Below are 27953 nucleotides of genomic sequence, written 5' to 3' on the forward strand. Positions count from 1 at the left end.
GGTTTATCTTTCCAAAGGAATTTAGAAATATACAAATCAAGAGATCTGAACCAATCTTGTGATGGTTTGTTTGGGATCATTGAAAATAAATAATTTATTTTTGGCAAGATCATCATTTTTATAGTGGCGACCCTTCCCATGAGTGATATGGGTAGAGATTTCCATCTAGTCAGATCGCCTTGTACTTTCTTTAGAAGTGGGATGTGGTTTAATTTAGTTAAGTCTGAAAGCTTAGGAGAGAAATGAATACCTAAATATTTAATATTTCCAGATTGTAGTGGGGCAGAAGAAGAATTATGGAAGGAGCAGTTAATGGGAAGAACTCTAGATTTTGACCAATGAATTGAATAATCTGAAACTCTTGAAAACCTGTTTATTAGTGTAATTACCTCAGAAAGGTTGGTTTGTGAGTTTTGGAGAAAAAGCAATACATCATCCGCATAGAGACTGATTTTATGTTCTACGTTCTTACATTTTATGCCCTTAATTGTTGTAGCCTGTCTAAATGCTGCTGCTAGTGGTTTGATAAAAATTGCAAACAGTGAAGGGGAGAGTGGGCATCCCTGTCTGGTGCCCCTCAGGAGACAGAAGCTGGAGGATGTCTGGTCATTTTTTCTGACACAAGCTGTTGGGGAATTATAAAATATTCTTATCCAGTTTATGAAAGAGTTTCCAAAACCAAATTTGTGTAAAGTTGCAATTAAAAATTTCCAGTTAACTCTGTCAAATGCTTTTTCTGCATCTACAGATAATATTGTGGTTTTAGTGTTTTTACTGCATGAGTAGTCTATTAAATTAAGTAATCTACGTGTATTTGTTGATGAGTGCCTGCCTTTTATGAAACCAGTTTGGTCAGGATGAATTAAAAGGGGGGTTATCTTCTCTAATCTTTTTGAGAGAGCTTTGCAGATTATTTTGAGGTCTACATTTATAAGGGATATTGGACGATAGCTTGAGGGAAATAAAGTGTCATGATCCTGGGTCCTTTTGACCCAGCATTTTGTGTTTTCTCTTCGATTTTGGTTCTGTTCTTCCTTTGTTTAGTGTTTACTCTGTTCTGCCCGTGTGTTCCTGTTTTATTGTGAAGGTCTGCGTCTTATGTGAGTGTTTTCAGTTTGCCTCCCTAGTCTCGTTATGTTAATCACTCCCAGCTGTGTTTCCCACCTGTGTGTAATCTCCCTGTGTTCTCTGAGTGTATTTAAGTTGTATTTTCTGTCTTAGTAATTGCTGGTTCGTCTGTGTTGTTTCCCCTTGGTCTCCCTGCGTCTTCCCATATGTATTTCTCCGGACCTCCCTGCATCCTCGTTCTGGTTTGTCTTATTAGTTTACCCAGTTTAGGTTTCCAGTTTCATGTTTTGTCGCCACCGCTGTTTGTACTTACCCACCCCTGTTAATAAACACTCACCTGCACCAGAGCTGCTGCCTTTTGGGTCCTTCCTACATTCCACACGGCTTGCCCCGGCAATCCGTGACATAAAGGGTCTTTGTCTGGTTTTAGCAGGAGACTAATGTTGGCAGAATACATATTTGGTGGTAGTCTGCCATTTTTCTTGATTTCCTGCAACATTCTGTGGAATACTGGTGCCAAAATTGTCCAGAATTCTTTGTAGAATTCTGCAGGATAGCCATCTGGACCTGGAGCCTTATTATTGGGCATACTTAGCGCTTCCTGGAGTTCACCTGGTGTCAGTGGCGAATCCAGTGCCATTGCTTGACTGTCTAGTAATTTTGGAAGAGTAGACAAAGAGTAGACAGTAGCGAAATAAAAACAACAAAACAACTCTTTGTAATTGCACATTTATTAAAGTGTGTTCTTAAGAATTATCTTCTTGATAACACAAGTTATCCCATGTCTTCTGGCCTGCAAGGCGGTGACTTTCCCCTGCAGGCCCATCTTCTCCAGAATTGTCCTGATCACACACAACAAATAGGAGAAGAGAGGAAATCATGGCAACTATGTTGTGGCGGAGGCGTGGCCCCGGGCGCAGCTGCAGGGGAGGAGTGGAGCGGAAGGCTCATCAGGGCGGCGCTGCGAGGCCGGTAAGAACAGCTGATGTTGTTTATGGACTGATGATGGTTTCCCTCCCCTGTGTTATAGTGAGACGGAGAGGAGCGGGAGGGGGGGAGTTGGCTCGGCCGGACGGCTCCCCGGCCTCGAACGGGCGGTGGGGGTGTGTGGCGGAGGCGTGGCCCCGGGCGCAGCTGCAGGGGAGGAGTGGAGCGGAAGGCTCATCAGGGCGGCGCTGCGAGGCCGGTAAGAACAGCTGATGTTGTTTATGGACTGATGATGGTTTCCCTCCCCTGTGTTATAGTGAGACGGAGAGGAGCGGGAGGGGAGAAAAGAGACACACATCAGCTGGGATGGACAGCTGTCATTCTGTGCGATAGTATCAGTGTGTGAAAGTGTAAATAAATGTGGAACTTGGCGATAAAGACCTGTGTGTGCGTGTACCTGTGCCTAGTATATTCCACATATGTTAATCCCTAAATCCAAAAGTTTGCACAGGATAACATAAGACAAATACCGTCTGGACATCACAGGTTCTGTACAGCAAATAAAGTTGTACCCAGTAGCCACCTTACAATTTCTGGGCCGATACCAAGTCGTTTGGTATCGGGCCGTGAGAGTTGAGGCTCGGTTGTGAAATTGATGGTTTTCAGGGTTTTTATCGTTAATTCGGTTTCCCTGGGTCTTTTCCCGTGTTGTAGTTGTGTCTCTTATTTCGAAAGAAATATTTACACGTTACCATAGCGACCAGAGAGCGTTAAAGGGCAGAGAGGAAGATGTTACTCTCAATGTTGTTCGTGCATTTTCAGGAGGATGCTGCTAATAAAGTTGCGCAATTACACAGTGAATTCACATTTATTGTTATATTTACAAAATACCACAGTTTTTGTCTTGGTCCTATCATTTTATTTTGTTGTTTTTTTCCACGACACCTTAAAGGCCGCTCCGTGTCTGACATTAAACCGGTCCATGGCACAAAAATGGTTGGGGACCGCTGCTATATAGCATGAGGGTTAATAAAACTGTACTCATATGAATATGATGTGTAAATTGATTTATTCTTGTACCTCCATGCCACAGTGGCTGAATTCTTCACCCCAGTGAAGAGGTGATCATTTTCTCCTTGTTTTAATAAAATGAGCCCTTTGGTCTTTGTTCCCTACAACATATCACAAAAAGGTTAATTTGCAAAAATCAAAATTGGCTGTATGGAAGCGGTAATATAGGATAAACTGTGGGACCCACCTTACAAGCTAGTTTACGATTATTTTAATTTAAAAAAAAAAAAAAACACGTCTATGCAGATGCCCACTGCTTAACAATACAACCACTATAACAATTTAACTTTTGTACCACCAGATGCTTCATTTTAAATCATGCTTTTTATTGGTTTTTGTTTTTTATTGTCTCTGTAAAGCACTTTGAATCACCTTGTTGTTGAATTGTGCTATTTAAATAAACTTGCCTTGCCTTGAATTTGGACACAGCCTGTGGCTGTATCTCAATTCAGGGTCTGCAGCCTTAAAGTACGCAGCCTCAATGATCCTCAAGGGCCGCGTACGTCCTTAAAATTCAGGGAAATTAAGGACGCATTTGAGGGCCGCATTTCGAGCAGCCTTCGAATTGGGACAGCCTTTGTTGCGTCGCGGTGACATAATCGGCCTTAAAATGCAGCCTTTAAGGCTGCAGACCCTGAATTGGGATACAGCCAACGTCTCTAGCCTTGTCTCCCCTTAGTCTCGTCAAGTGTGATAAGTCCCAGCTGTGCTCTCCTCCTGTGTCTCATTCCCTTGTTATCCCTCAGTGTATTTTAGCCCTGTGTTTCTCTCTGTCAGTGTTGTGTCGTCCCCTCATGCTGTGTGTGTGTTTCCCTCTGTGCTCCTAGTCTCTTGTCTCCAGGTTTCTTAGAGTTTAGTTTTAGTTTCTAGTTTTAGCTTGTTTTTTGCAAGTTTATTGTTTTCGGAGTTTTGTCCTATAACTGCAATAAAGCAGCCTCTTAGAGTTTACTCCTCTGTCTGAGTGTCCTGCATTTTGGGTCTTACATCTTGCCTGCCCCAGCTGTTTCATGACAATTACCCTATGCTTGTAATTATCAGTAATAGCTGCTCTCCGGAACAGATGTGAATCATGTTTGGCTATGCTTATGTTATGTACGGCCCAAAATGGCTTAAGTACCAGAACATGGTAAGCTCTAATATCGACCAGTAAGGGACCACCACACTCACACTGCAATGGGGTACACAAGATTTATTTTTTCCCTCAGAGTCAAACTACTGGCTGAAGACACAACTCTGGCCGCAACTGTTGCAACTCCGCAACACTTAAATCACAATCTGAGTCCCTGTATCTTTCTAACACAACTGATGAATCACTCAGATGATGAAAACCTATCCTAGCTTCATGTCGATATCTACTCAGATGACTACATGACAAACTATTCTGTATTTTTATTGTTAGTGTTTTCTTTAGGGAAAATACTGTACACCACAAATTTATGTTGAGTTTTTGAGTTTGTATCTATCATAGTTGGAGAGTTCACTTACATGTATCTATAAAGTGAAGTTTTAACTTTAATTAATATTTTACTTTTACTATTTCAACCAAAGAGTTTCAAGGTTATTTATCTACACTGTTTGCTCAGTTGTCCTCAGCAAAATTCACAGTAACTTCCCCTCCCTTCTTCTTGTGAAACATCACTCATCATGATGAGGCAAGACAGGATATATAAAGACTCATGGTCGACAATCATTGCACAGGACCTAATCATATGTTTAGGTCCTGTGCAAGTAGCTCATATAAAAATATAAGACATAGGAATGGGAATACTAACAATGAGGATAACTTCTACAGCTTTTGTACTTCTCATCCAAACATTTGTCTGTTTGGCTTCAAATGGTACTGTAATCCAACTATTAATTTTATTTTTTTTCCTAAGCCTTTTACAGAGTATCGTGCATAATTAATGTCCTGCCTATCTGTACTATATGTAAGATTGTTATGTCCTCTATTTCTCTATAATCCTGTATAACCTATTCTTTATTTTTTACATCTCCAACAGTACTGTTTTTCAATATTTTTTTCTCTACAGATTCCCAATTTCAACTAATTAACAGGGCCACTGGTTTTTGTTTGGTAAAATTAAATAACCACTGCAATGACATTCGCTGGACATCTGGGGATCGACTTTTGGTTCAGAATAAGAACAAGTGCCTGGGTGTTCAGGGAAAAACTGTGGGCAGTGAAGTAAACCTGTATGATTGTGATGAAACCAGTGAGCTCCAAAAGTGGGAATGCATGAATGAAACTGTGATCGCTCTCAAAGGCCAAGAACTTTACATTGACCTCACTGCCGATAACACAGCCGTGCTCTCAAATAAAGTTGTGCCCAATAGCCACCTTACAATTTCTGGGACTTCCAGCGGTGCTTGCACAAGAACATATACAGGTAAATGAAATAAATAAAAATACATTGTAAAGTAATTCATAATAACTTTTATGGAAATAATATTAGTGGCATAATAAATTTGTAGATTTTCATATTTAGTTCCAAAACAGTTGTAATGCAAAGATAGTGTGTCAAATGATTACAAGATGTTGATAAATGATAAAAGTATCATTTTGCTTAAACTATTCAAGCTATTCTTTGTTCTTTTCTTATATGTTTTCCTTATTTTGGTCCTTCAGAACTTTACACCATTGAAGGAAATGCAGCTGGGAGGCCGTGCATGTTTCCTTTCTTTTACAAAAGCAATTGGTATTCGGAGTGCACTGCATTTGACTCTCCAGGGAACCGTAAATGGTGTGCGGTTGAAACAAAATATGATCATGAACTCTGGGGTTACTGCCCAACTAACTGTAAGTACACAACAAATTCTAATACAGGTTTTCAGAGTAATAAGCAGAACCTGGACATCCAAATTTAAATGTTGAGGAACGCCATCTTGAGGTACAAGTTCAGTGTAACACTATAATACCTTAACTGTGTTTGTGTCACAGCCAAAGAAACCTGGAACAAAGACCCTACAACAGGAGCATCTTATCAGCTGAACACACAGTCAGCGCTGACCTGGGATCAGGCTGATGCCAGCTGCAAACAGCAGAGTGCCTCCCTGCTCAGTATCAGCAATCCTCATGAGCAGGCTTATATTTCAGGTAAGGAGACAAGTCTCCACACTACACTGAATATATTGAAAACAAAACATTTCATTTAAGCTGAGAGAGTTTTACAAATAGCTAAAACTTGAAACATTAAAGTTACTGTGTTAGGGCTATGCGATGTGACCAAAATTTTGTACTCCAATTTAAGACATTTATCGTCACAACAACGAAATATATATATATCACAAAAATTTTAATTTTTATGTAAATTCTGTGAATCTCGGGACACTCAACTTGTTTGAAGTGTTTTCAGCTGGGCGTTGTGTACCTGGAGTCAAGTGTTAGGGTTTAGACATAAGTTGTAACGGCCACCATTTTCTTTGTGAGTATTTATTACACGGCGTGCTGCTGGGAAAAGCCTGTTCTAACGTTTGAGTCTAAGGTTTATTTTTTAGCACCTAAAAATACACATATTATGCATATTCTGGCACGCTGGGTTTACCGTCGTTGTTGCTAACCACAACGCGTAAAAACAGTTGCTTGTCCATCCGTAGTGTAGTTATTTTAAATATAAAAGAAAGAGAGAACTTTAAGAAACTAATATAGCCACTACAGTGACCATCAAAAGGATTAAAAAAATATTGCCGTAAACAGTTTATTTTGCAAAACCATGAAACAAATGATAACGTAATATGTGGTCTGTAGACTGTAGACACTGCTCCAGCTGATGATTATGTTTTGAGTATTACACTTGGTAACTTTTGTTTTCTCTGTCTCTTTTGTCTGTTAAACTCTACTGACAGCACTATTAGGGGCAAATTGGGGACAGGAGTACAAGCTCTGGGTTGGACTGAGCTTCCAGGATTTAGATTATGTGTGGAAGTGGTCTAATGGGAATCCTTATGCATATCTGAATTGGGATTCAGGTAAGTTTACTTTCAAGTTTCAGGAGCTTGTGTTACCATTCTGATGATAATTTATCTTACTATTGTTAAATTATCTCATCAATTCATCTTGATCATGTTTGCCATCTGTTTTATTTATATAAGAAATCTTGTCTGTTAGCAATTAAATAATTTTTTCCCTATTTCTTATAAATTTCTTCCACATGGGTGTGCTAGCCACACTGTAACCTTTTACTGGTCAGCAATTTCAACCACTGCTAAATTATTGTGGTGGCGTTGTGTGTCACATAACCTTGTCACTCTTGGGTAGAAATCATAGGCTTCTATTTTATTTCCACGAAAACTAAAATGCTCATACACAATACACACCATGCTTCTAAATATCTTGAGAATCCTGTGAATGGAAAGTTGCCGAGTCTCATCTCATAAGTGACAAGTTTCATTTACCATCACTGCTCTGTAGGACATCCAGTTTCTAATCCAGGATATAAGTGTGGAATTATTGATGGCGCTGTTCAGTTTTCTTGGCAAAGTTCAAAATGTAACAAGAAACTGGGATACATCTGCTACAGTGAAGGACCTTTGGATGCACCTACTGAAGGTATAGAAAAAAATCCCTTCTCTACCCTTCTCTTAAAAAACTTGATTGACTCTATTTCTTTGATCTTCTTCTTTTGTTCTTTTGGTTCATAGCTCCCGAGAGTGGATTTTGTACAGCACCCTGGATCCCCTACAATGGCCACTGCTTTTACCTTTATCGTAATGAAACAAAAAAATGGTCTGATGCTCAGAAAGCTTGCGGTAAAGAAGGAGGAGACCTAGTAAGCATTCGTAATGTGGAGGACCAAAGCTTCATCATCTCTCAACTTGGATACGGTATGGCAATAAAAACTTCTGAGCACCATTTGCATTCCTTCAACATAATCTTCACACAAGACTTCATATCCATCTTGTTGGTAATTTCCCCACACGTCTGCCCTTTTAAAATGAAATATTTTTGAGGCACGATCTAATATGATTATGTTGGTATGTTTCTGGATCAACCAAAGTAATGTTTGTCCAGGTTTAACGTTGCTTGTTATCAATCACATTGCAGTGATGTCATAGTGTTGCGATGTGGAAACACCATCACATCGCACACCAAACTCTAATCCTAACCCCATTACCCAAACCACGATCACATACTGATGCCCAACTCTAATCCTAACCACTCCCTTTTCTTTTCCAAGTTGAAAAGCTATGACATCATAACAATGTGATTGGTCAGTTGCAATTTCAGTCCTGGACCAATATTATTATGTTGATCCAGAAACAACACCAACATAAGTTATTGCTAAAGTTCCAGGAAGTTTTCAGCTTGTGTTTAAGTCATAAGAAGTTGCCTCTCCTTTATTTTCCAAATGTCTAAGTTGGGTTGAACATCACACTCAAAAGTTAAAGACACACCAAACCCAGATATTAATGAACATCTTATAGCTACACACTTCATAAGATTGTGAGCAATCTTTTCCTAGGAAAGAGGTCTACTGCTGTAGTTTCAATGTACAACTCTCCTCCAACTTAAGAAAATGCAGTTCTCTGACAACAGGTAATAGTCATTTCCAACTGTTTGCCAACAGGTAGACTTCCTCTTTATAATAATGACCATTTGTCAGTTGTTAGTTTTTGGAATCGACTAATAATTTGGCAGGTCTTTATGCCTATCTCTTCATAAGCATTTAATCACTTCCTGTTGTTTTCTGATCCCTGTATCACTGCACATCTCACATATGATAAAGTTTCCAGCAATTCTGGCAGACAACAATTAGCAACAGTCTAAAATTTAGATGTAAAAGTAACAACTAAAAAGTAGCAAATGAGCAGAATGTATCAAGAAAATTATACAACAATTAATGTTATTTTCTGTCTGCAGCATCCACTGATGAACTCTGGATTGGACTAAATGACAGGAACAGAGAGAGGCTGTTTGTCTGGAGTGATCATTCTCCTGTGAGTTACACTAGCTGGGACTCTCAGGAACCAACTGTCACCTCTGAACAAGAAGACTGTGTTCTGATCAGAGGGGAGGTAAGGTGCACAGTGTGGGAGTGATTATTGATGATTATGACACACCAGTGTTTTTCTGTAAAACTATGCAGTTCTGTTAAAGAACACTCTCTCTAAACCTATGCAGCTATGTATCACACCTTACTTCACAACATACAGTATACACATATTGGCCAAAGTAAATTTCAAAACCTTTGCCACATGTTTAGTCTGGGACCTGTCTTTAAATCTTGTCATGGTCCGCGGCCCGGCGTCCGGGGTGCTGCTGGGATGTCCACGCCCACGAGCGTGGCTGCTAACCCCACACCTGCATCCCATCCCAGGCGATCACCAGGTGGACTATTTAATCCTGCCCTACCTGCTGCTCCACGCCAGTCCGTAGTCGCCTCTCAGCGATCACAACTCGGCGTGTTGTTTGAGCCACCTGCCTGTCCACCTGTCCGCCTGAGATTCGGTTCACATTCAGCTTCGCCGTCTCGACCCCTTTTGGAGCTCCACCCCCCTCTGGTTCTCTCGGCCCGGCTATCACCCCTCTCACAGCCCCGCTCTCGGCGTTCCCTGTGCGGTCCCTCGGTTTCATCTGGTTTCACCCGTTGTTTTTCTGGCTACCCTCACGGGACACCTTTAGTTTCAATAAAAAAAATTACTTTCTTTATTCGCTCATTCCCTAGTGTGTGTGTTCTGCTACTGGGTCCTGCCTGCGCTCGGAACTTCGGTTCATGACAGTACGGACTGGCCAGTATGGACCCAGCAGATCCACTCCGCTCCGCTATTAATAAACAGGGCGCTATCCTCGGTCGCCACGATCAGCAGCTCCAGTCTCTCCAAGACCGTTGTCAAGAGCTCAGTGTCAGAATAAATTACAAACTAGGCCGTCCGACCCCGTGCACCGCGGCGTGTCGCCTCCGCCGCTGGAACCCTTCCACGGGGAGCTAGACCTGTGTGGGGGGTTCCTTTTCCAGTGCTCCTTGTTTTTCAGTCGCACGCCTGATGCGTTCCCCACGGATACTGCTAAGATCTCCCACTTCGTGGGATTGTTACGGGGGCGTGCTCTAGCATGGGCTGAAGCCTACTTAAGTTCTCACCCCATTCGTGATTGCGAGTACGATGACTTCCTGGAGGAGTTCCAGGCTACGTTTTCCCCTCCGGTATCGGAGGACGATGCCGCGCAGAAGTTGCTGGGGCTCCGTCAAGGGCGGCGCAGTATTGCGGAGTACCTAGTCGAATTCCGTACTCGAGCGGTCGCCGTGGGTTGGCCCGATTCGGCTCTTCGTGGGGTTTTTTTACGGTCGTTAAATGACCAGATGAAGGACCAACTGGCTTTTCACGAGGAGACCAGATCCTTTGATGAATTGGCCTCCCTCTCCCGTAGGATTGACAGACGCTTGCGGGAGAGGGATGCCAAGCGGCGGTCTAAGCCTATGGGCTCCGTATTGCGCCCCGGGTTTCGCGTTTCTCCGCCCCCGCCCCCAGCTGCGTGTGCGCGCTCTCCGTCGCCGCCCCCGCCTGAACCCATGCAGATCGGACGCTCTCGGCTTTCTCCGGAGGAGAGGGAACGCCGATTTCGGGCTGGAGAATGTCTGTACTGTGGGAGGCCCGGTCACCGCATCGCTGTTTGCCCGGTCCGCCCAAACGACCCGGCCCACCGGTGAGTCCGGGGATACGGGTGGGCAGCACTCTAAGCACTACTAGACCCCGATTGTTACTGTCCGTTACTATCGTGACTTCTAATCAGACTTTTACATGCCCCGCGTTAGTGGACTCCGGGGCGGAACAGAACCTTATGGATGAGAAGCTGGCTAAGAGGCTAGCTGTGTCTCTTACTCCACTCGAACCGCCCATCCCTGCGTCTACATTAAACAACCAAGTGTTTGCATACATAACTCACCAAACCGCGCCTGTACGGTTAATCACATCAGGTAACCACCAAGAGCAGCTGTCCTTTTTCACTTTTCCTGCTCCTGACACCCCGCTTATCCTAGGCTACCCCTGGTTACAGAGACATAACCCACACATAGATTGGGCCGGAAAAAGTATCGCGAGCTGGAGTGTGTTTTGTCTGGCGAACTGCCTGAGGTCAGCCGTTCCCTCCGCCTCAACGGAACGGAGGCCCGCCCCGCCACCCGCGCCGGACCTCTCTTCCGTGCCCCCCGATTATCACGATCTCCAGCAGGTGTTCAGTAAAGATGAGGCGCTCTCACTCCCGCCTCACCGTCCATATGACTGTGCTATCGATCTGCTCCCGGGAGCTTCGCTGCCCTCTAGCAGATTATACAACCTGTCTCGCCCCGAAAGAGAAACCATGGAGAATTACATCCAGGAGTCGCTAACTGCAGGACGTATTAGGCCGTCATCCTCTCCCGTGGCTGCAGGTTTTTTCTTCGTGGGAAAGAAAGACGGGACGCTCCGCCCGTGCATCGATTACAGGGGGCTGAATGACGTCACCGTCAAAAACAAATATCCCCTCCCACTCATTAGTTCTATTTTTAGCTCACTCCAGGGAGCTACGGTCTTCACCAAACTAGATCTGCGGAACGCCTACCACCTGGTACGGATACGTGAAGGCGACGAGTGGAAGACCGCCTTCAATACCCCACTAGGGCATTTTGAATATCTAGTGATGCCGTTCGGGTTAACGAACGCCCCGGCGGTTTTTCAAGCCCTAGTCAACGACGTGTTACGGGATTTCCTGAACGTGTTTGTTTTTGTTTACCTGGATGATATTTTGATTTTCTCCAAGACGCTCGAGGACCATCGCATCCATGTGAGGAGCGTGCTACAACGGCTGCTCGAAAATAGACTGTACGTAAAAGCGGAAAAGTGTGAGTTCCACGCCTCATCCATCTCCTTCTTGGGCTACATCCTCGCTGGTGGGCAGGTGAAGACCGACCCGGTGAAGATCAAAGCCATATTGGAATGGCCGGTTCCGGAGACACGAAAGAAGCTTCAGAGCTTCTTGGGGTTTGCGAATTTTTATCGCCGTTTCATTCGAAACTACAGCCAGGTGGCCGCGCCTCTCACCCAACTCACCTCACCCAAGGCGTCTTTCACATGGTCCCCTGAGGCCCACGCAGCCTTCGCTAAATTGAAGCGATTATTCACATCCACACCCATTCTAACCCATCCTGACTCTTCTAAACAGTTTGTTGTTGAGGTCGACGCATCTGACGCGGGAGTCGGGGCGGTTCTTTCCCAGCGGTCTGGGCCCCTGAACAAACTCCGGCCGTGCGCCTTTTTCTCACGCCGACTCACCCCCGCAGAAAGGAATTACGACATCGGCGACAGGGAACTCCTAGCGGTAAAACTCGCATTGGAGGAATGGCGTCACTGGCTGGAGGGGACCGAACAGCCCTTCGTTATATGGACGGATCATAAAAATCTACTGTACCTTAGAACCGCCAAGAGGTTAAATCCCCGTCAAGCTCGCTGGTCCCTATTCTTCGCCCGTTTCAACTTCACACTCTCCTATCGTCCCGGGTCACGAAACATCAAACCCGATGCGCTCTCCCGTCTGTATTCCCCCGACAGCGAGGCGCCCCCCCCCGCCACCATCCTGCCTGCCTCCTGCGTGGTGGGTGCTCTCACCTGGGAGATTGAGGAGACCATTCGTCAAGCGCTCCCAGGGGACCCTGACCCAGGGACCGGACCGCCGGGACGGCGCTTCGTTCCCGCCGCCGCCCGGGGAGCGGTCATCCACTGGATCCACACAGCACGATTCGCGTGCCACCCGGGCGTGAGCAGAACGGCGCGCCTCCTCAGCAGACACTTCTGGTGGAAATCGCTACTACGGGACGTGAAGGACTACGTGTCTGCCTGTGCCGTCTGCGCTCGTAATAAACCATCCACGAAACATCCCATGGGCCAGCTCCACCCACTCACTACTCCCCACCGGCCCTGGTCTCACATCTCGCTCGACTTTGTTACCGGTCTCCCCACCTCTTCTGGAAAATGTGTCATCCTCACCGTTGTGGATCGGTTTTCTAAGGCCGCCCACTTCGTCCCGCTAGCCAAGCTGCCCTCGGCTGCTGAGACTGCCCAAGCGTTAGTCACGGAAGTCTTCAGGCTCCACGGAATTCCCCTGGACATTGTCTCCGATCGCGGTCCCCAGTTCACCTCACAAGTGTGGAGGACCTTCTGCTCCATTCTCGGCGCCAAGGTCAGTTTGAGTTCCGGTTTCCACCCGCAATCCAATGGGCAAACTGAACGCCTTAATCAGGAGCTGGAGACTATGCTGAGATGCGTAGCCAGTCAAAACCCCTCCTCCTGGGTTACTTACCTGCCCTGGGTGGAGTACGCCCACAATACTCACACCTCGTCCTCCACCGGCTTCTCTCCTTTCGAAGCGTCCCTCGGGTATCAGCCTCCGCTCTTCCCGGAAGAGGACCTGTCCCTCTCCGTCCCGTCGGCCCCTCATCACCTCCGGCGCTGCCAACGTGTGTGGCGCTGCGCTCGCCGCGCCCTCCTGCGCGCAAAGGAACGACAGGCGCACTACGCCGATCGTCGCCGCACCCCAGCCCCTGACTACCAGCCGGGACAGAAGGTTTGGTTGGCTGCTGGGAACATCCCGCTCCGGGGCACGTCCCGCAAACTGGCTCCCCGTTTCATCGGGCCGTACGAAGTGGACCGAGTCATCAACCCGGTGGCAGTCAGGCTCCGGCTTCCGGCCTCTCGGCGTGTGCATCCCACGTTCCATGTATCTCAACTTAAGCCGGTCCGCCTCAGCCCCCTGTGCCCTCCTTCCGAGCCCCCTCCTCCCGCCCGGCTCGTCGGCGGCCATCCGGCCTATGCGGTCCGGCGGATCCTGGATGCGCGCCGGCGCGGGCGCGGCTGGCAGTATCTTGTGGATTGGGAGGGATACGGCCCCGAGGACCGCCTCTGGGTCCCGCGCTCCTTCATTCTGGACCCTCGTCTCATCTCTGCTTTCCGTGCTTCTCTCCGCAGGCGGGGTCCCGGCCGGCCGCCTGGGGGCGACCCTTGAGGGGGGGGTACTGTCATGGTCCGCGGCCCGGCGTCCGGGGTGCTGCTGGGATGTCCACGCCCACGAGCGTGGCTGCTAACCCCACACCTGCATCCCATCCCAGGCGATCACCAGGTGGACTATTTAATCCTGCCCTACCTGCTGCTCCACGCCAGTCCGTAGTCGCCTCTCAGCGATCACAACTCGGCGTGTTGTTTGAGCCACCTGCCTGTCCACCTGTCCGCCTGAGATTCGGTTCACATTCAGCTTCGCCGTCTCGACCCCTTTTGGAGCTCCACCCCCCTCTGGTTCTCTCGGCCCGGCTATCACCCCTCTCACAGCCCCGCTCTCGGCGTTCCCTGTGCGGTCCCTCGGTTTCATCTGGTTTCACCCGTTGTTTTTCTGGCTACCCTCACGGGACACCTTTAGTTTCAATAAAAAAAATTACTTTCTTTATTCGCTCATTCCCTAGTGTGTGTGTTCTGCTACTGGGTCCTGCCTGCGCTCGGAACTTCGGTTCATGACAAATCTCTTCTATGCACATATGTATATAAGCACATATTTCCACTATATTCTAACAGTGTGAGAAATGTATTGTTTCAACATCATAAACATAAAAAAGGAAATGTTATGCAGGAACTTCTTGTAGGATTGTTAGGAAGGCAATTTAAATCAGTTTCACAGCAAAAAGATGATTTAGCACTCTCTGGAAGCTGCCCTGCTACTGCTCAGCCTGCTAGTAGATGAACCTATGGTATGAATTTGAAAGTCCTATGTTACTTCCTCTTTGAGTTATCGCATTCACATGATTTTTGAAACAAACAAAAGAAATACAATAAAAAAATAAAAATAAAAACCCAGTCATATCAAAGAGTATGAGGCTTTTGTTTTATGATATGCACCGCAGCCTGTCTATCTCTTGTTAATTTCAGTTTCCACATATATTTTGTTCTTTTCATTCTTGCAGAATGGAAACTGGGCTGACCGTGTGTGTGATGAGAAACATGGCTTTATCTGCATGAAGACAAGTGACTCTGAACCCTCTGGAGATGAAGTGGAGCTGAACGCAGGCTGCAAAACTGTATGTGAACCTTTCATATATTTTCCAAAGAATGTCTGCATCTGGTTGGTCTGAATGCACACATTCTGTTATCTGTTTCTGTTTTGTAAAGGCTGTTGTATATTTCAAATGGCACAATGTCTAAAGCTACTTTTGTGCCTGTGGTCCAAGAAATAGCTGGGAAACCAGCATACACGTGGGATATGATACCTAATCAAATAAATTGTATTTGGATGTTGTTTATAGGAAAAACAATTAAGAAAAAAAAGCAGGCAGATTCTCTTGATTAAATTAGCACGTGGAGTGAGTGGAGTAAGCTATCTCAGGATAATACAAAGTATTATCAAACTTTAAATTGTACATTTAAAATTTTACCCTAGTCTTAAAGTGTATATTTATTTTTTACTCTTCTTATATTTATTTTTGTGTTTTGCACTGAATGTAACTGGAGTCGTCTCGTCTCGCTATATACTGTTCTGTATATAGCAGAGATGAAAATAAAGTTTACTTTGACTTTGAAGTAGTCACACTGATGCAGAGTGATTCTGCATGTGGGGTCTTTCTTCTTGCTATCACAAAAAGATATGTACACAAAGACAGCATTTAACGACAGGCTTGAATAGTTCCTCAACTGTTGTTTCTCTGCGATGCAGGGTTGGAAAAGACATGGATCCTACTGCTACTTTGTAGGGATTGAGACAAAGACGTTTCATGAAGCCAACGATGACTGCAAGAGCTCAAACTCTTATTTAGCTGATGTTTCAACTGGGTAAAAAAAAGTTTTTATGATTCCTAAAATTTTTACCATAAAAAAAGGTAATATACAGTGGTGTAAAAAGTGTTTTCCCCCTTCTGATTTCTCTTGTTAAATCACGAATTAACTGTGATTAACCACATTTTTTGTAAAGTTGTGTTCAGTTTCACTAAATACACTCATGCCTGATTACCGGCAGATCTGTTGAATCAAGAAATCACTTAAATAGAACCTGTCTGAGAAAGTGAAGCAGGCTAAAATATCTGAAAAAGCAACACACCATACCACAATCTAAAGAAACACCTGAGAAATAAGTTCACTAACATCTGTCAGTCTGGTAAAGGAAAAGGTTTCAAAGCCATTTCTAATCTAATCCATTTCTGATCTAAAACACACCAAAAGTCCACCTTTTAATGGTTTAAGAAAAACAAATTAAAACATTTGAGTCATGACCTAAATCCAATTCAGCTGCTGTGGGATGATGTTAAAAAGATGGTTCATGCTTGAAAACCCTCCAATGTGGCTGAATGACACCAATTCTGCAAAGGCAAGTGGGTGAAAATTCCTCTACAGAGCTGTGAAACACTCATTGCCAGTTATCGCAAAAGCTTGATTGCAGTTGTGTCACGGTCCTGGGTCGGTGACCCAGTGTTTTTGGTTTTGTACTTTTACTTTTGAATTTACGAAGTATGACTGTTTGTTTTGGTTTCTGTCCTAGTATTTCAGGTTTCTAGTTTGGTAGTACTTCCTGAGTTCTTGTTTTTAGGTTTTGTTATTTGGTTTCCCAGTGTTTATTCTGTGCTCCCTCTTCTCTGTGTTCCTTCTGTCTGTCCATGGTGTTATTTTGTCTGCTCATGAGTCTGCGTCTGTTAAATTCTGTGTCTCGTCTGGATCTCTCTGTCTGTCGTGTACTTCCTGTTTACTTTGTAGGTCTGTGCCTTATGTCTGTGGGTTCAGCTTTGTGCTCTCCCTGTCTCATCAGTGTAATCAGCGTCAGCTGTGTCTCCCAGCTGTTTCCTCTTAGCGCTGTTCACCTCTTGTATTTAGTGTCTGCGTCTTCCCTGCTAGTTGTCGTGTTCTACCCTCACTTTCACTCTGTGTTCTGTTTGCCAGCCTGCCCACCTGTTTAGTTTGTTCCGTATTCACAGTTTAGTTAGTTTTTTGTTCAGTTTCTTCCCAGCAATAAAGCTGAGTATTTTGAGTTACTTCTGTCTCTGTGAGTGCTGCATTTTGGGTCCTCTCTTCCTGCCTGCCTGCACAAAGCCATGACAAGTTGTTTCTGCTAAGGGTGGCCCAACTGCTTAATAGGGAGCAATCACTTTTTCACACAGTAGGTTTGGATTTTTTCTCCTTAATAATAAACGCCTTCATGTTAAACTGTATTTTATGTTCACTTGTGTTGTCTTTGCCGAATATTAAAATTTGTTTGATGATTTGAAACATTTAAGTGTGGGAAAAATATTAAGCAAATCATCAAGGGGATAATCACTTTTTCACACCAATGTATCAAGTTGCAGGCAGTCTGTAATCTAACGTGTGTAAATATTTCCAGGGTGGATAATACTTTCCTTGTAAGTTTGGTGGGGCTGAGGCCAGAGAAACACTTCTGGATAGGTCTCTCAAACCTGAAAAACAGAGAATATTTTATGTGGACCAACAATGCCTACGCGAGATATACTCACTGGAACACTCATATGCCAGGTAATGAAACAATCTCATGATCTATATGTAAACTATAGTTGGGAGATGACTTCACAAATGACAGCTAACATTTTCTTTTATAACACAAGGTCACGTGCAGGGTTGTGTTGCTATGGCAACTGGGCATTCTGCTGGCCTTTGGGATGTGTTGCCCTGTACCAATAAGGAAAAATACATCTGCAAACACCTGGCAGAGGGGGCAGCTTTAACCCCTGCTCCACCAACCACTGCCACACCTAACTGCACAGATGGATGGATTAAGATGCAATCCAGAGGCATCTGTTATAAGGTGCAGCATGTCTCTCTCTCTCTCTCCCTATGTGTGTGTATATAATTCTATTGAACTTATTCATAATAGGGATGACATAAAAACAGAGATGGCTGCCCAAGTTTAGTATATAGTTTTAAATGTACAAATATTACCAAAGCTTCAGATCACAATTCAGTTTCTTATATTTTGTTTAAGATCTTTCCAGAGGCTTCAGAAAAGAGAAAGACCTGGTACGAGGCTAGAGATTACTGCAGAGCCATTGGAGGAGACCTAGTCAGCATTCACAGCAGTGCTGATTTACTACGGACATACAATAACATCTACAATCATTGGTATAGTGTTTTCTGGTCTACAGTTAGAGCTACATAAGATGAAAATGTTTTGTATAGATTTTTATCATTACAAAAGATTAAAAATACAGTATTTTTTATATATACAATGTAATTAATTACTGATGTAGAAGCCACCCCCATTTTATCCTCAATGATTGTTCAATGATGGTCATATTTTTGCAGACTAGTGCACCATTCCTCCAGAGAGTGCTAAATCAAGTATTAAACTTTGGAACATACATTTGTCCATTATAGGCCTAATCAATACTGGATTGGACTTAGTGCTCCTGACCCAGACACAGGTTATGTATGGAGTGATAGATCCCCGGTGAGTTTACAGTTTTTAACTCTCTACAATGGTTTATGTAGCCTAAATGATGATAACGATCAAGATGATGATTATTAACATTAATAATGTTACAGCTACTATTACAACTGATACAAATACTACTACTATTAATAATTATCTTGTTTTTGTATAAAGGTAAACTTCCAAGACTGGAAAGATGGAGAACCAAACAATAAAAATAACGCTGAATTGTGTGTTGAAGTAGAACGCGTGTATTGGGATAACATTTTGCTTTGGAGTGATGTGCCCTGTGAAAAGTACAATAACTGGATTTGTCAGATCCACGCAGGTAAAGCATGGTCACAGTTCTAAAATTCCTTTGCAACATATTTTTGAACTAGACATTTATTGTTGTCGGCCTCATGTATTCTCACAATGTTAAGCTGGAGGTGGTCACTAGTAATTCAACACTATTTTGTTTTTATACCTTTACAGGAGTCACCCCAAAGCCGGCTCCAGACCCTGTCACCCCTGGTATGTTGAGGAATTTGACCACATTGGCGGTCAGCATCTTTACATGACTTTTGACTTTCTATTATGATTACCAGGCCATGAGGCATACTATGCTGACACGAAACTAATGGATGCTGATTTACTGCATGGCGAATATCTGTGGCCAAACAGTATTATTAATTTTGTTTTTCTTGTAGAATGCCATGTAGAATTATATATGATAACTCATATAATACATTGTTTAATGTAACCCAACAACAAATCCAAAATATAAATAGGAACCTAAAGTTGCTCTTCTGAAGTCTCGTAAGATAATGAGATATTGGTTAAAAAAACAAAAAAACAAAACATCTGTTTACCTGATTGATACAGTATGAGTATAAAACTTACAGTGAAGAAAGTGAACTATGTAGTGTGAGCATAAGATCAAAAACATGCAGATTTTTTTTACTTAAAAAATTGTTCACTTTAAAATCTGCTCATCAGCTATATTTACAGTGGGGGTTTTTTTTCCTAACATAGTACTAGTTTCCTAAATTCAACCAGAGAACCACACACATGCACATTTCTTATCTATTCTCAGAGTATAACACGACCTCTGATGGGTGGCTAGAATGGAATGGGGCTCAGTATTACATTAATGAAAAGGCGATGGCCATGGAGGACGCTCGTACGTTCTGCAGACAGAGGCATGGTGACCTGGTATCTATCAACAGTGAAGCAGAAAGGATATTTTTATGGAAACAGGTAGGCAATGGCATTTGTAAAAGATTTACCAAGGCAATGGGTAAGGTGTAACTGAACAAACTGAAACTTCCACACAGACAGTTTTACTATGCATCCATGCTTTTGTGCAGATTTCAACAGGTTATGAGAATTCTTGGATTGGCCTATCTGTAGATCTTGATGGAACATTTCAGTGAGTATGAATTGATTTATAAAATTTAAATGCAACAAAATAAACTTAAATTTATGTGACACCATGTTAAAAATAGAGAGTACTTAGTGCAAGGCAGCATGCCAGATGTACGAGTATACCAGTTTTAATTTCATTTAATCATATCTTGATTGTTTGATATAAAATCTGATGGCTAGTATACAGAGACAAAATTACCTATTAACTACCTAAATACATATTAACTGTAAATTGTGGTTAATTTACATTTCTGTTTGTGATCTTTAACTTTTAATTAATATTTGTAAAATGAATCAGTTACTATTCCAGTTTGCTATCTTTCTTACTAACTTAATTCAGGTACTATAACTAAAACCAAAAAACTGTGACTAAAAGGAAGAAGGCAAAGAGTACTTTTACTTAAACCAGTATGTGACTGTGTTGGTAATATAAGTTTTTACAGACATATTTAAACCATGTGTCTTTTTACATTAAGGTGGATGGATGGTTCTCAAGTGGTGTTTCAAAGGTGGGATGAAAATCAACCTGAATTCAAGAACTTTGATGAAAACTGTGCTGTCATGACACATCATAATGGTGAGTGTACCGAAATAATAGGTATAGCCATAACAAGAAGAGCCCATAGAGAGTTTTTAGAGCACCTCTACAACCATGTATTCTGATCATGATTCTGCTTATTACATAAACTACAAGAACTGATAGCTGGCTTGTGTGATATCAAAACTGATTAAAGATAGAGTTGATTTGATTTTTTAAAATCTATCATTCGAGTTGATTATATGATTAATTTACTATACTCAAATGGCTAGCAGGATTCTGGCATGACTCCAACTGTGGGCTTGAGTATGCGTCCTTTTGTAAGCGCAGCAGCTCAACTCCCACAAACACCACTGCTGCAGTGCCTACAGTGTCCCCAAAAGGTGGATGTCCACCCCCTTGGAAAAAATTTAACTCTAAGGTCAGATATCTTTCATGTCTTTTAATTTTTCTGTTATTTACTGTTGAAGGGATATGTTCTCAGTGCTTGGAACACTATATTGATCTTTTTCATGTTTCAATTTTAGTGTTACAGCATAATTTTTAAGAATCAGAATTTAACGTGGCAAGATGCAAGGGAAAAATGCAAACAAAAAGGTGGACAATTGGCATCTATTACTTCAAGACAGGTGGAAGGTTTGTTTCATTTTCATTTTACTCAAATATGTATTTAGATCTTGTGAACTTCTCCTCTTATGTGGTCTATTTACTGTCATTGCAGATATCTGTTCTTAGTAGCTAAAATTACCACTGAATTTCTGTTGTTGTGCAGTTCTGGCATACCTACAAGTTAGAACTGATACCACGGTGCACTTTAGCAAGAAAATACAAACATGAATCAATTTTATTGAAAAGTTCCATTTTGGTCTCATCTGACCAGAGCACCTTCTTCCACATGTTTGCTGTGTCCCCACATAGCTTGTGGCAAACTGCAAACGGGACTTCTTATGGTTTTCTTTAAATAATGGCTTTCTTCTTGCCACTCTTCCATAAAGGCCAACTTTGTGCAGTGCACGACTAATAGTTGTCCTATGGACAGATTCCCCCACCTGAGCTGTAGATCTCTGCGGCTCGTCCAGAGTCACCATGGGCCTCTTGGCTGCATTTCTGATCAGGGCTCGCCTTGTTCGGCCTGTGAGTTTAGGTGGACGGCCTTGTCTTGGTAGGTTTACAGTTGTGCCATACTCCTTCCATTTCTGAATGATCGCTTGAACAGGGCTCTGTGGGATGTTCAAGGCTTGGGAAATATTTTTGTAGCCTAAGCCTGCTTTAAATTTCTCAATAACTTTATCCCTGACCTGTCTGGTGTGTCCTTTGGATTTCATGGTGTTGTTGCTCCCAATATTCTCTTAGACAGCCTCTGAGGCCGTCACAGAGCAGCTGTATTTGTACTGACATTAGATTACACACAGGTGCACTCTATTTAGTCATTAACATTCATCAGGCAATGTCTATGGGCAACTGACTGCACTCAGACCAAAGGGGGCTGAATAATTACGCACACCCCACTTTGCAGTTATTTATTTGTAAAAAATGTTTGGAATCATGTATGATTTTCATTCCACTTCTCACGTGTACACCACTTTGTGTTGGTCTTTCACATGGAATTCCCATAAAATTGATTCATGTTTGTGGCTGTAATGTGACAAAATGTGGAAAAGTTCAAGGGGGCCGAATACTTTTGCAAGCCACTGTATCTCAACCATAAATCTTTGTCTACATTTTCAGTGTTTCTACTGTCTCAAATGGTTGATGCACCTACTACAGACTTGTGGATTGGTTTATTTCGGTCACAGTGGAAAACTTACTGGACTGATGGACAACCAAAGTCATATACCAATTTGGGTAATAATGTACGTGGGATAATCTAAATATATACATTAACTAATGAATAATTAAATGAATGAATTATAATAATAAATTATTGTGTTTCTCTTTCTGAGAAAACATTATACTCATTAAAAGTGAACAACCATAACTATATGTGCAACCTCTGTAGGGTCCAGGTATGGCCTCATGCTACCAGTAGTGACACTAACTCTAGTCAATGACAAAACTAGTGAAAAAACAAAGAGAAAGATGAGCAGGGAAAAAAATGTGAGGGTAAACCATTCCCGTTTTGGAGGGTGTCTCACTGTTGCCTCACTAGTGCACCTGTTGATAATGTTATTAACAGCAAATCAGCTGAAACCAATTAACAGCCTTCTCTGCTTATTAAATGATCAGTATCCCAGAACTTACACTGACTCGATGCTATACTTTGTTTAAAAAGTGTTTCTTTAACTTTGAGCAGTGTACTTGCACCATGTAGATACAGAATATAATTACCTATTGTGAAGGGTCAGATACTTAGAAATAATCTATAACTGTATATTCTTGTATAAATATTTAAAATCTCTGTGTTTACATTGCAGTATTGGTATTGGTACGATCAAATGGTAAGTAGTTTTTAAAACTTATTTGTAAAGTACAGTGACACTTTATGGCATGACAGTTTACAGTTCTTGTTGTATTTTACAAGTTCTACAGTGACAGAACTACTATTTAATTATTTATCTGTTATTTATATAGCTATATATTATGCAAGGGCACTCAAATGTTTGCATGTTTAAATAAAATAAGAAAGAAAACTTTCCTAATATAATCTGCTCTGATGATTAGACAGTAACCAATAATACAGTATATTGTATGTAGAAGTATATGTAAATTCCCTGTGTCACCACATAGCATCATTCTGTTGACCCAACTCTGTTTCCACAGAAAAACTGTTTTGTGATCAATACCAAGCCTTTGGTTGGTATTGGGAAATGGATTCAAAAGTCATGCAATGACACCAATGGATTTATCTGTCATCGAAATCTTGGTGAGTCCATTTCTAACCCCAGGCCTGTTGCCACCCAACTTCAGCTGCAGCTTCATCAGACTCTCTAAAACAACTAAAAATATGTTTTGACTTTTTTAGTCCTATAATTAATATCTATATCTATAAGTGATATATAAAATCTATGATCAAGAGTATGATTCCACATTGACAAAAGCTGTAATAGTTTTAAGAGTACCGTAGAGAGGTTTGTTATGTAAAAAAAAGTCAATAAATAAAATTGTTTCTATTCTAATCCTCAACAGACACATCTCACCCAGATTCTCCAGAACCAACAATTTCTACTAACTACATCAAAATACTCAATGATTCCATTAAGGTTATTCCTCAACAAATGAATTGGGATAAAGCTGCAGAGTACTGTAAAAATGACGATGCCCTCCTAGCTAGCCTGAGGAATGAGTGGATGCAAGCTTATGTTGAGCTCATGGCGCTGAATCTCAAGGCTCCTCTTTGGTTTGGATTACACAAAGTGCAGGTAAACTTATAAAAACCTATAAAAAGTACATAGCTCAATAATAGGTCAACCAGTTTGAAACTGACTCTGGTAAAAATTCTAAAACTTACCTATGGGTACAATAAATTGTTCCAACAAAGATTTTATCTAACTAAATAATCTGTGATTATGAGAATGAAATTGTCATTGATGGATAAATATACTGGTCCAGTTATTTATCCACTCATTCAGTTATTTATCCACTCATTCAGTTATTTATCCAGCACAATTTTTGCATGATAAATTTGAACTGAGATTGTGATCCATCCTCTTCTTATTATCCAATATAAGGATGTTGGAGGATGGAGCCAGCCTCAGCTGACATTTCTTATTAAAAGTCTAGAGCTAGCTGATGTTGTGATTCCGTTCTAGCTAGAAATGCACCACACCAATGGGATGGTTTTCAGTTTTTTGGCCGCAATAATAGTCCGTTAATGTAATAGTGACCAGTATTAACCTGTTACCTAATGTCAGCTAAATCTAGCCATCCCTTTTGACAATAAATCTTCCAGCATTAGGCAAACACATTTGAAGTTACTGTGTGTTTACATTCTGTACTCTCAATCATGGTTGGAAATGGCTGACTGTTATAAAGCACTGGCTAACTTGACTACATTTAAGGAAGGTACCAATAAATGTGATGTAAAGAAGCAGTTGCACGTAACACCAACAAACTCAAGAACACTCTTAAATTCGGCATTCATTAAATAAGCAGTGTGGCAGTGCAGCATCCCTGCTCCAGCAGGGAGATTCTCTGTGAGAGGAAGGCATGTTGAGCAACAGCACCTCTTAGAGTAACTGCATGTCTCTTTGGATTCTCCTCCGTGTTCTTGAGACTGAGCTGGGAGACACAGCAAACCTTCTGGAAATGGCACATATTGATGTGCCATCCTGAAGGAGCTGGACTACCTATGCAACCTCTGTAGGATTTTTTTAAGCAGTATAGATCACCATGCTAGTTTAATTCAACTGTTTTAACAGAAAGAAATCTCTTTTTATTGACTGTTTTACCCTCCATGCAGTTAAGCTTACTAAGGCAGATATTCCTGAAAACCAGAAAATATCGGTAACTGCTGTCTCATTAATCTTTGCTTTCAGATCAATGGTTCTTTCAGATATGTTGATGGATGGCATTTAATATTCAGTCGATGGGGTACAAATGAACCAAGAAAGGACAGAAGCTGTGTATACATGGATGTGGATGGAAAATGGAAAACCGCTCACTGTAATGAGACACTAATGAGTGTTTGCATGAAGTCTACAGGTACGACCAAACACACACACAGTTTGAAAGATACTGTTTTGACAACACAGTTTTAAAAGAATGTAATTAATTGATCCCATTGACATTACCTCATTCACAGATGTGCTGCCAACAGAGTCAACCATTTTTCCAGGAGTTTGCCCTCAAGACCCAGAGGCAACAATAGAAAACAAGAACTATATCTGGGTACCATTCAGGGGTTATTGTTATATTTTTATTACAGAGCAAACAGACTGGAGAGAAGCATCCACCACCTGTGTAGCACATGGTAGGCAACCTATGTGAAAGACACGTTTATGCAATAAATTGCTGTAGTTTTCATTAACAACTGATTTGTTTTGTTAAGGTGGAATGCTTGCCAGCATTGAAGATTCCTCTGAGCAAAAATTTCTAGAAATTAACCTGAGAACTTTTCAAGATGGCTTCACATCTTTCTGGATTGGCCTGTTTAAAAAACAACACAAAGGTGATTTATTATTTTTGCTATGTTCTTTAAAAATATTATTTTGGGAAAAAAAAATTACATTTTTACATCTCTTTTTTTTGTCTATTTGCCTGCAGAGGAATGGCTCTGGGTGGACAGAACAGCCATGGGTTACACTAACTGGGCTGAAGGTCAACCTTTTAATATGAGCTTTGGATCGCGCACAGGAGAGATTAGTACATCAGATGGGACATGGAAGGATATCGAAATATGGGATTATAGACCTTACATCTGCAAGACACCAAAAGGTAAAGTAATCTTTATTTATTGCAGTGTTTTTCTTTTTTTCCTTTTTATAATGCTGATTCAAATCAGTTGTAAGACTTTGACTGCATACATAACACAGTCATATGAATCCAAAAGCTGAAAGAAATACCTCTTGTGGGTCAGAATCTTGAGTGCACAGTCAAAATTAGATCCATTTATAAATGCCTGTTTACTCCACAAGAATCTTGAACAATTTATTTTTACTTTGAAATGAAGTAGAGCTACTTTTTTTTTTTTTATAAAGTATCTTATTTGTTCTTTTTCTTTTGCAGTATTACTACCAACGCCATCACCACCAGCCCGTAAGTAACACCTCTTTTATCTATTTATTTTATGTAAAATTGTTACAAATGTTTTTTTTAGCTGATTACCATCTACTTTTTCACTCTGTACAGAAACTGGATTACCTCATCATCAGCGTGTCTATATAACCACTGCAGTTGTGTTAGTCATTACTGGGATTGCAGTGGTGGCAGTCACTGCTGTCTTCATCTTTAAGAAATTTGGTCATCAGTTACCCGCCCCTAACACCTTCGATAACCCGCTCTTCTTCAGTAGTAGGGTGTCACAGCCTGAGCAAGCTGACACCAGTATACTAGTAGAGAATGCAGCAGAAGAGAACACTGGAGATTTAATCAGTATGTAATTTAAATATTTTGGGCTCATTTGCATGGCCCATATGATTTCCTAGTATGTTATAAAAATTTGAGCTGAGGTGGCAGCAAGTAGCACATAATGGCTTACTGGAAAATAAAAGGTGAGAATCATCTCATATTATCATATTCTGTGAATGTAGGTTACATAAATGCTGGCTTTTGTTATTTCAGTTATGGTTAGGATAAAAGGTAGGGTAAATGGAGTTTAATGCATGTCCTAGTCAACAATCATATATGCATGCAGCAACCTGAAATATCAAGACAAATCAGGAAGGATCCATGGTTTCATGTTGCTGAAATTAGATTCTAACCATACCATCCAAATTTCACAACAAGAGCTCAGACTCACCAGACCAGGCAACATTTTTCTTCTATTGTGCAAGCTGACAGGCTGCTGTAGTCCATCTGCTTCAAGGCTTTACATGTTATACATTCAGAAATTATTTGAGTTACTCTTGCCTTCCTGTCAAGTTGTAGTAGCATCATCATTCTCCACTGACCTCTTACATCAATGAGGCATTATCATCCACAGAACTGCAGCTCACTGGATATTTTCTCTTTTTCAGACCATTCTCTATAAATCCTAGAGATGGTTGTGTGGAAAATTCCAGTAGATCACCAGTTCTTAAATATTCAGACTATATACACTACCGGCCAAAAGTTTTAGAATACCCCAATTTTTCAAGTTCTTTATTGCAATTAAATTTGTTCAAGTCCAATATATAGCTTGAAATGGTACAAAGGCAAGTAATGAACTGCCAGAGGTTAGAAAAAATGTAAGGTTAACCAAAACTGAAAAATAATAAACATTTCAGAATTATACAAACAGGCTTTTTTCAACGAAGACAAAATGAGTCAACAATTTAAAGCTGTTCTGCAGCAATGGAGGTTGACCCAGCCTTGAAAGCTACTACTAATTCCTACAGGTGTTCCAACTTTTCTGCATTACTTACAACCCTTTCTGTCTCAGTGTTGCAATACACTGTGGTACCTACCAACTGAGCATCGGTTGAACAGTATTGTACTGCAGAAAGTAGTGTGTTGCTAAAGAAAATGGCAAGAAAAAGGCAATTAACAATGGAAGAGAAACAGACCATCATAACACATAAAAATGTAAATTTTCCTACAGAAAATTGCAAAAAAAAAGTCAAAATGTCAGTTAGTGGCTATCCATTTAACCATTTGCACTTGCTTATCCAGTTTAGGGTTGGGGGTGGTCTAGAGGCAAGGTACAACCTGGGCAGATTAACAGTCTGTCCCACAGTAGTGGCTATAGCTGTCAAAAATGGTATTGAGCATTTTTCTGAGTTTCTGCATCAACTTGTAAATTCTAACATTGTAACATTTGGGATTTTTGTATGCTTTTGTAGCTTTGTTGTTTGCTGTGGACTTGCTCAACCTGCTGAATTAAAGTTTTGTTCTGTTTAACCTGTCTACCTTCTTTGTCTGTGATTCATGACAATAAGTTGACACAAGTTGTATTCATATCATCATGATTCATGCTTAATAAAACAAGCA

The 27953-nt window shown here is 41.7% G+C and overlaps 1 protein-coding gene across 2 annotated transcripts; it reads left to right on the top strand.

Annotated features, from left to right (window-relative positions):
• The first annotated feature begins 4778 nt into the window (after positions 1-4778).
• Positions 4779-27863, top strand: LOC101474813 (macrophage mannose receptor 1). 2 transcript variants are annotated; one of them, XM_076876571.1, is made up of 31 exons: positions 4779-4903; positions 5097-5453; positions 5693-5863; positions 6005-6160; positions 6910-7032; positions 7475-7612; positions 7705-7887; positions 8924-9078; positions 14982-15095; positions 15728-15843; positions 17381-17529; positions 17619-17818; positions 17996-18132; positions 18388-18460; positions 18617-18770; positions 18917-18955; positions 19518-19681; positions 19792-19853; positions 20326-20426; positions 20660-20808; positions 20915-21023; positions 22116-22240; positions 22802-22825; positions 23148-23250; positions 23514-23746; positions 24863-25028; positions 25129-25296; positions 25375-25494; positions 25590-25760; positions 26052-26081; positions 26175-27863. In XM_076876571.1, exons 1-31 carry the CDS (start codon positions 4825-4827, stop codon positions 26423-26425), a joined length of 4320 nt encoding a protein of 1439 aa, XP_076732686.1. In that variant the 5' UTR covers positions 4779-4824; the 3' UTR covers positions 26426-27863. The 2 variants fall into 2 exon arrangements, with proteins under 2 accessions (XP_076732686.1, XP_024655152.2); XM_024799384.2 differs by having other exon boundaries at positions 20663-20808.
• The last annotated feature ends 90 nt before the right edge of the window (positions 27864-27953 follow it).

This window comes from Maylandia zebra, linkage group LG18 (genome assembly GCF_041146795.1).
Source record: "Maylandia zebra isolate NMK-2024a linkage group LG18, Mzebra_GT3a, whole genome shotgun sequence".
Taxonomy (NCBI): Eukaryota; Metazoa; Chordata; class Actinopteri; order Cichliformes; family Cichlidae; genus Maylandia; species Maylandia zebra.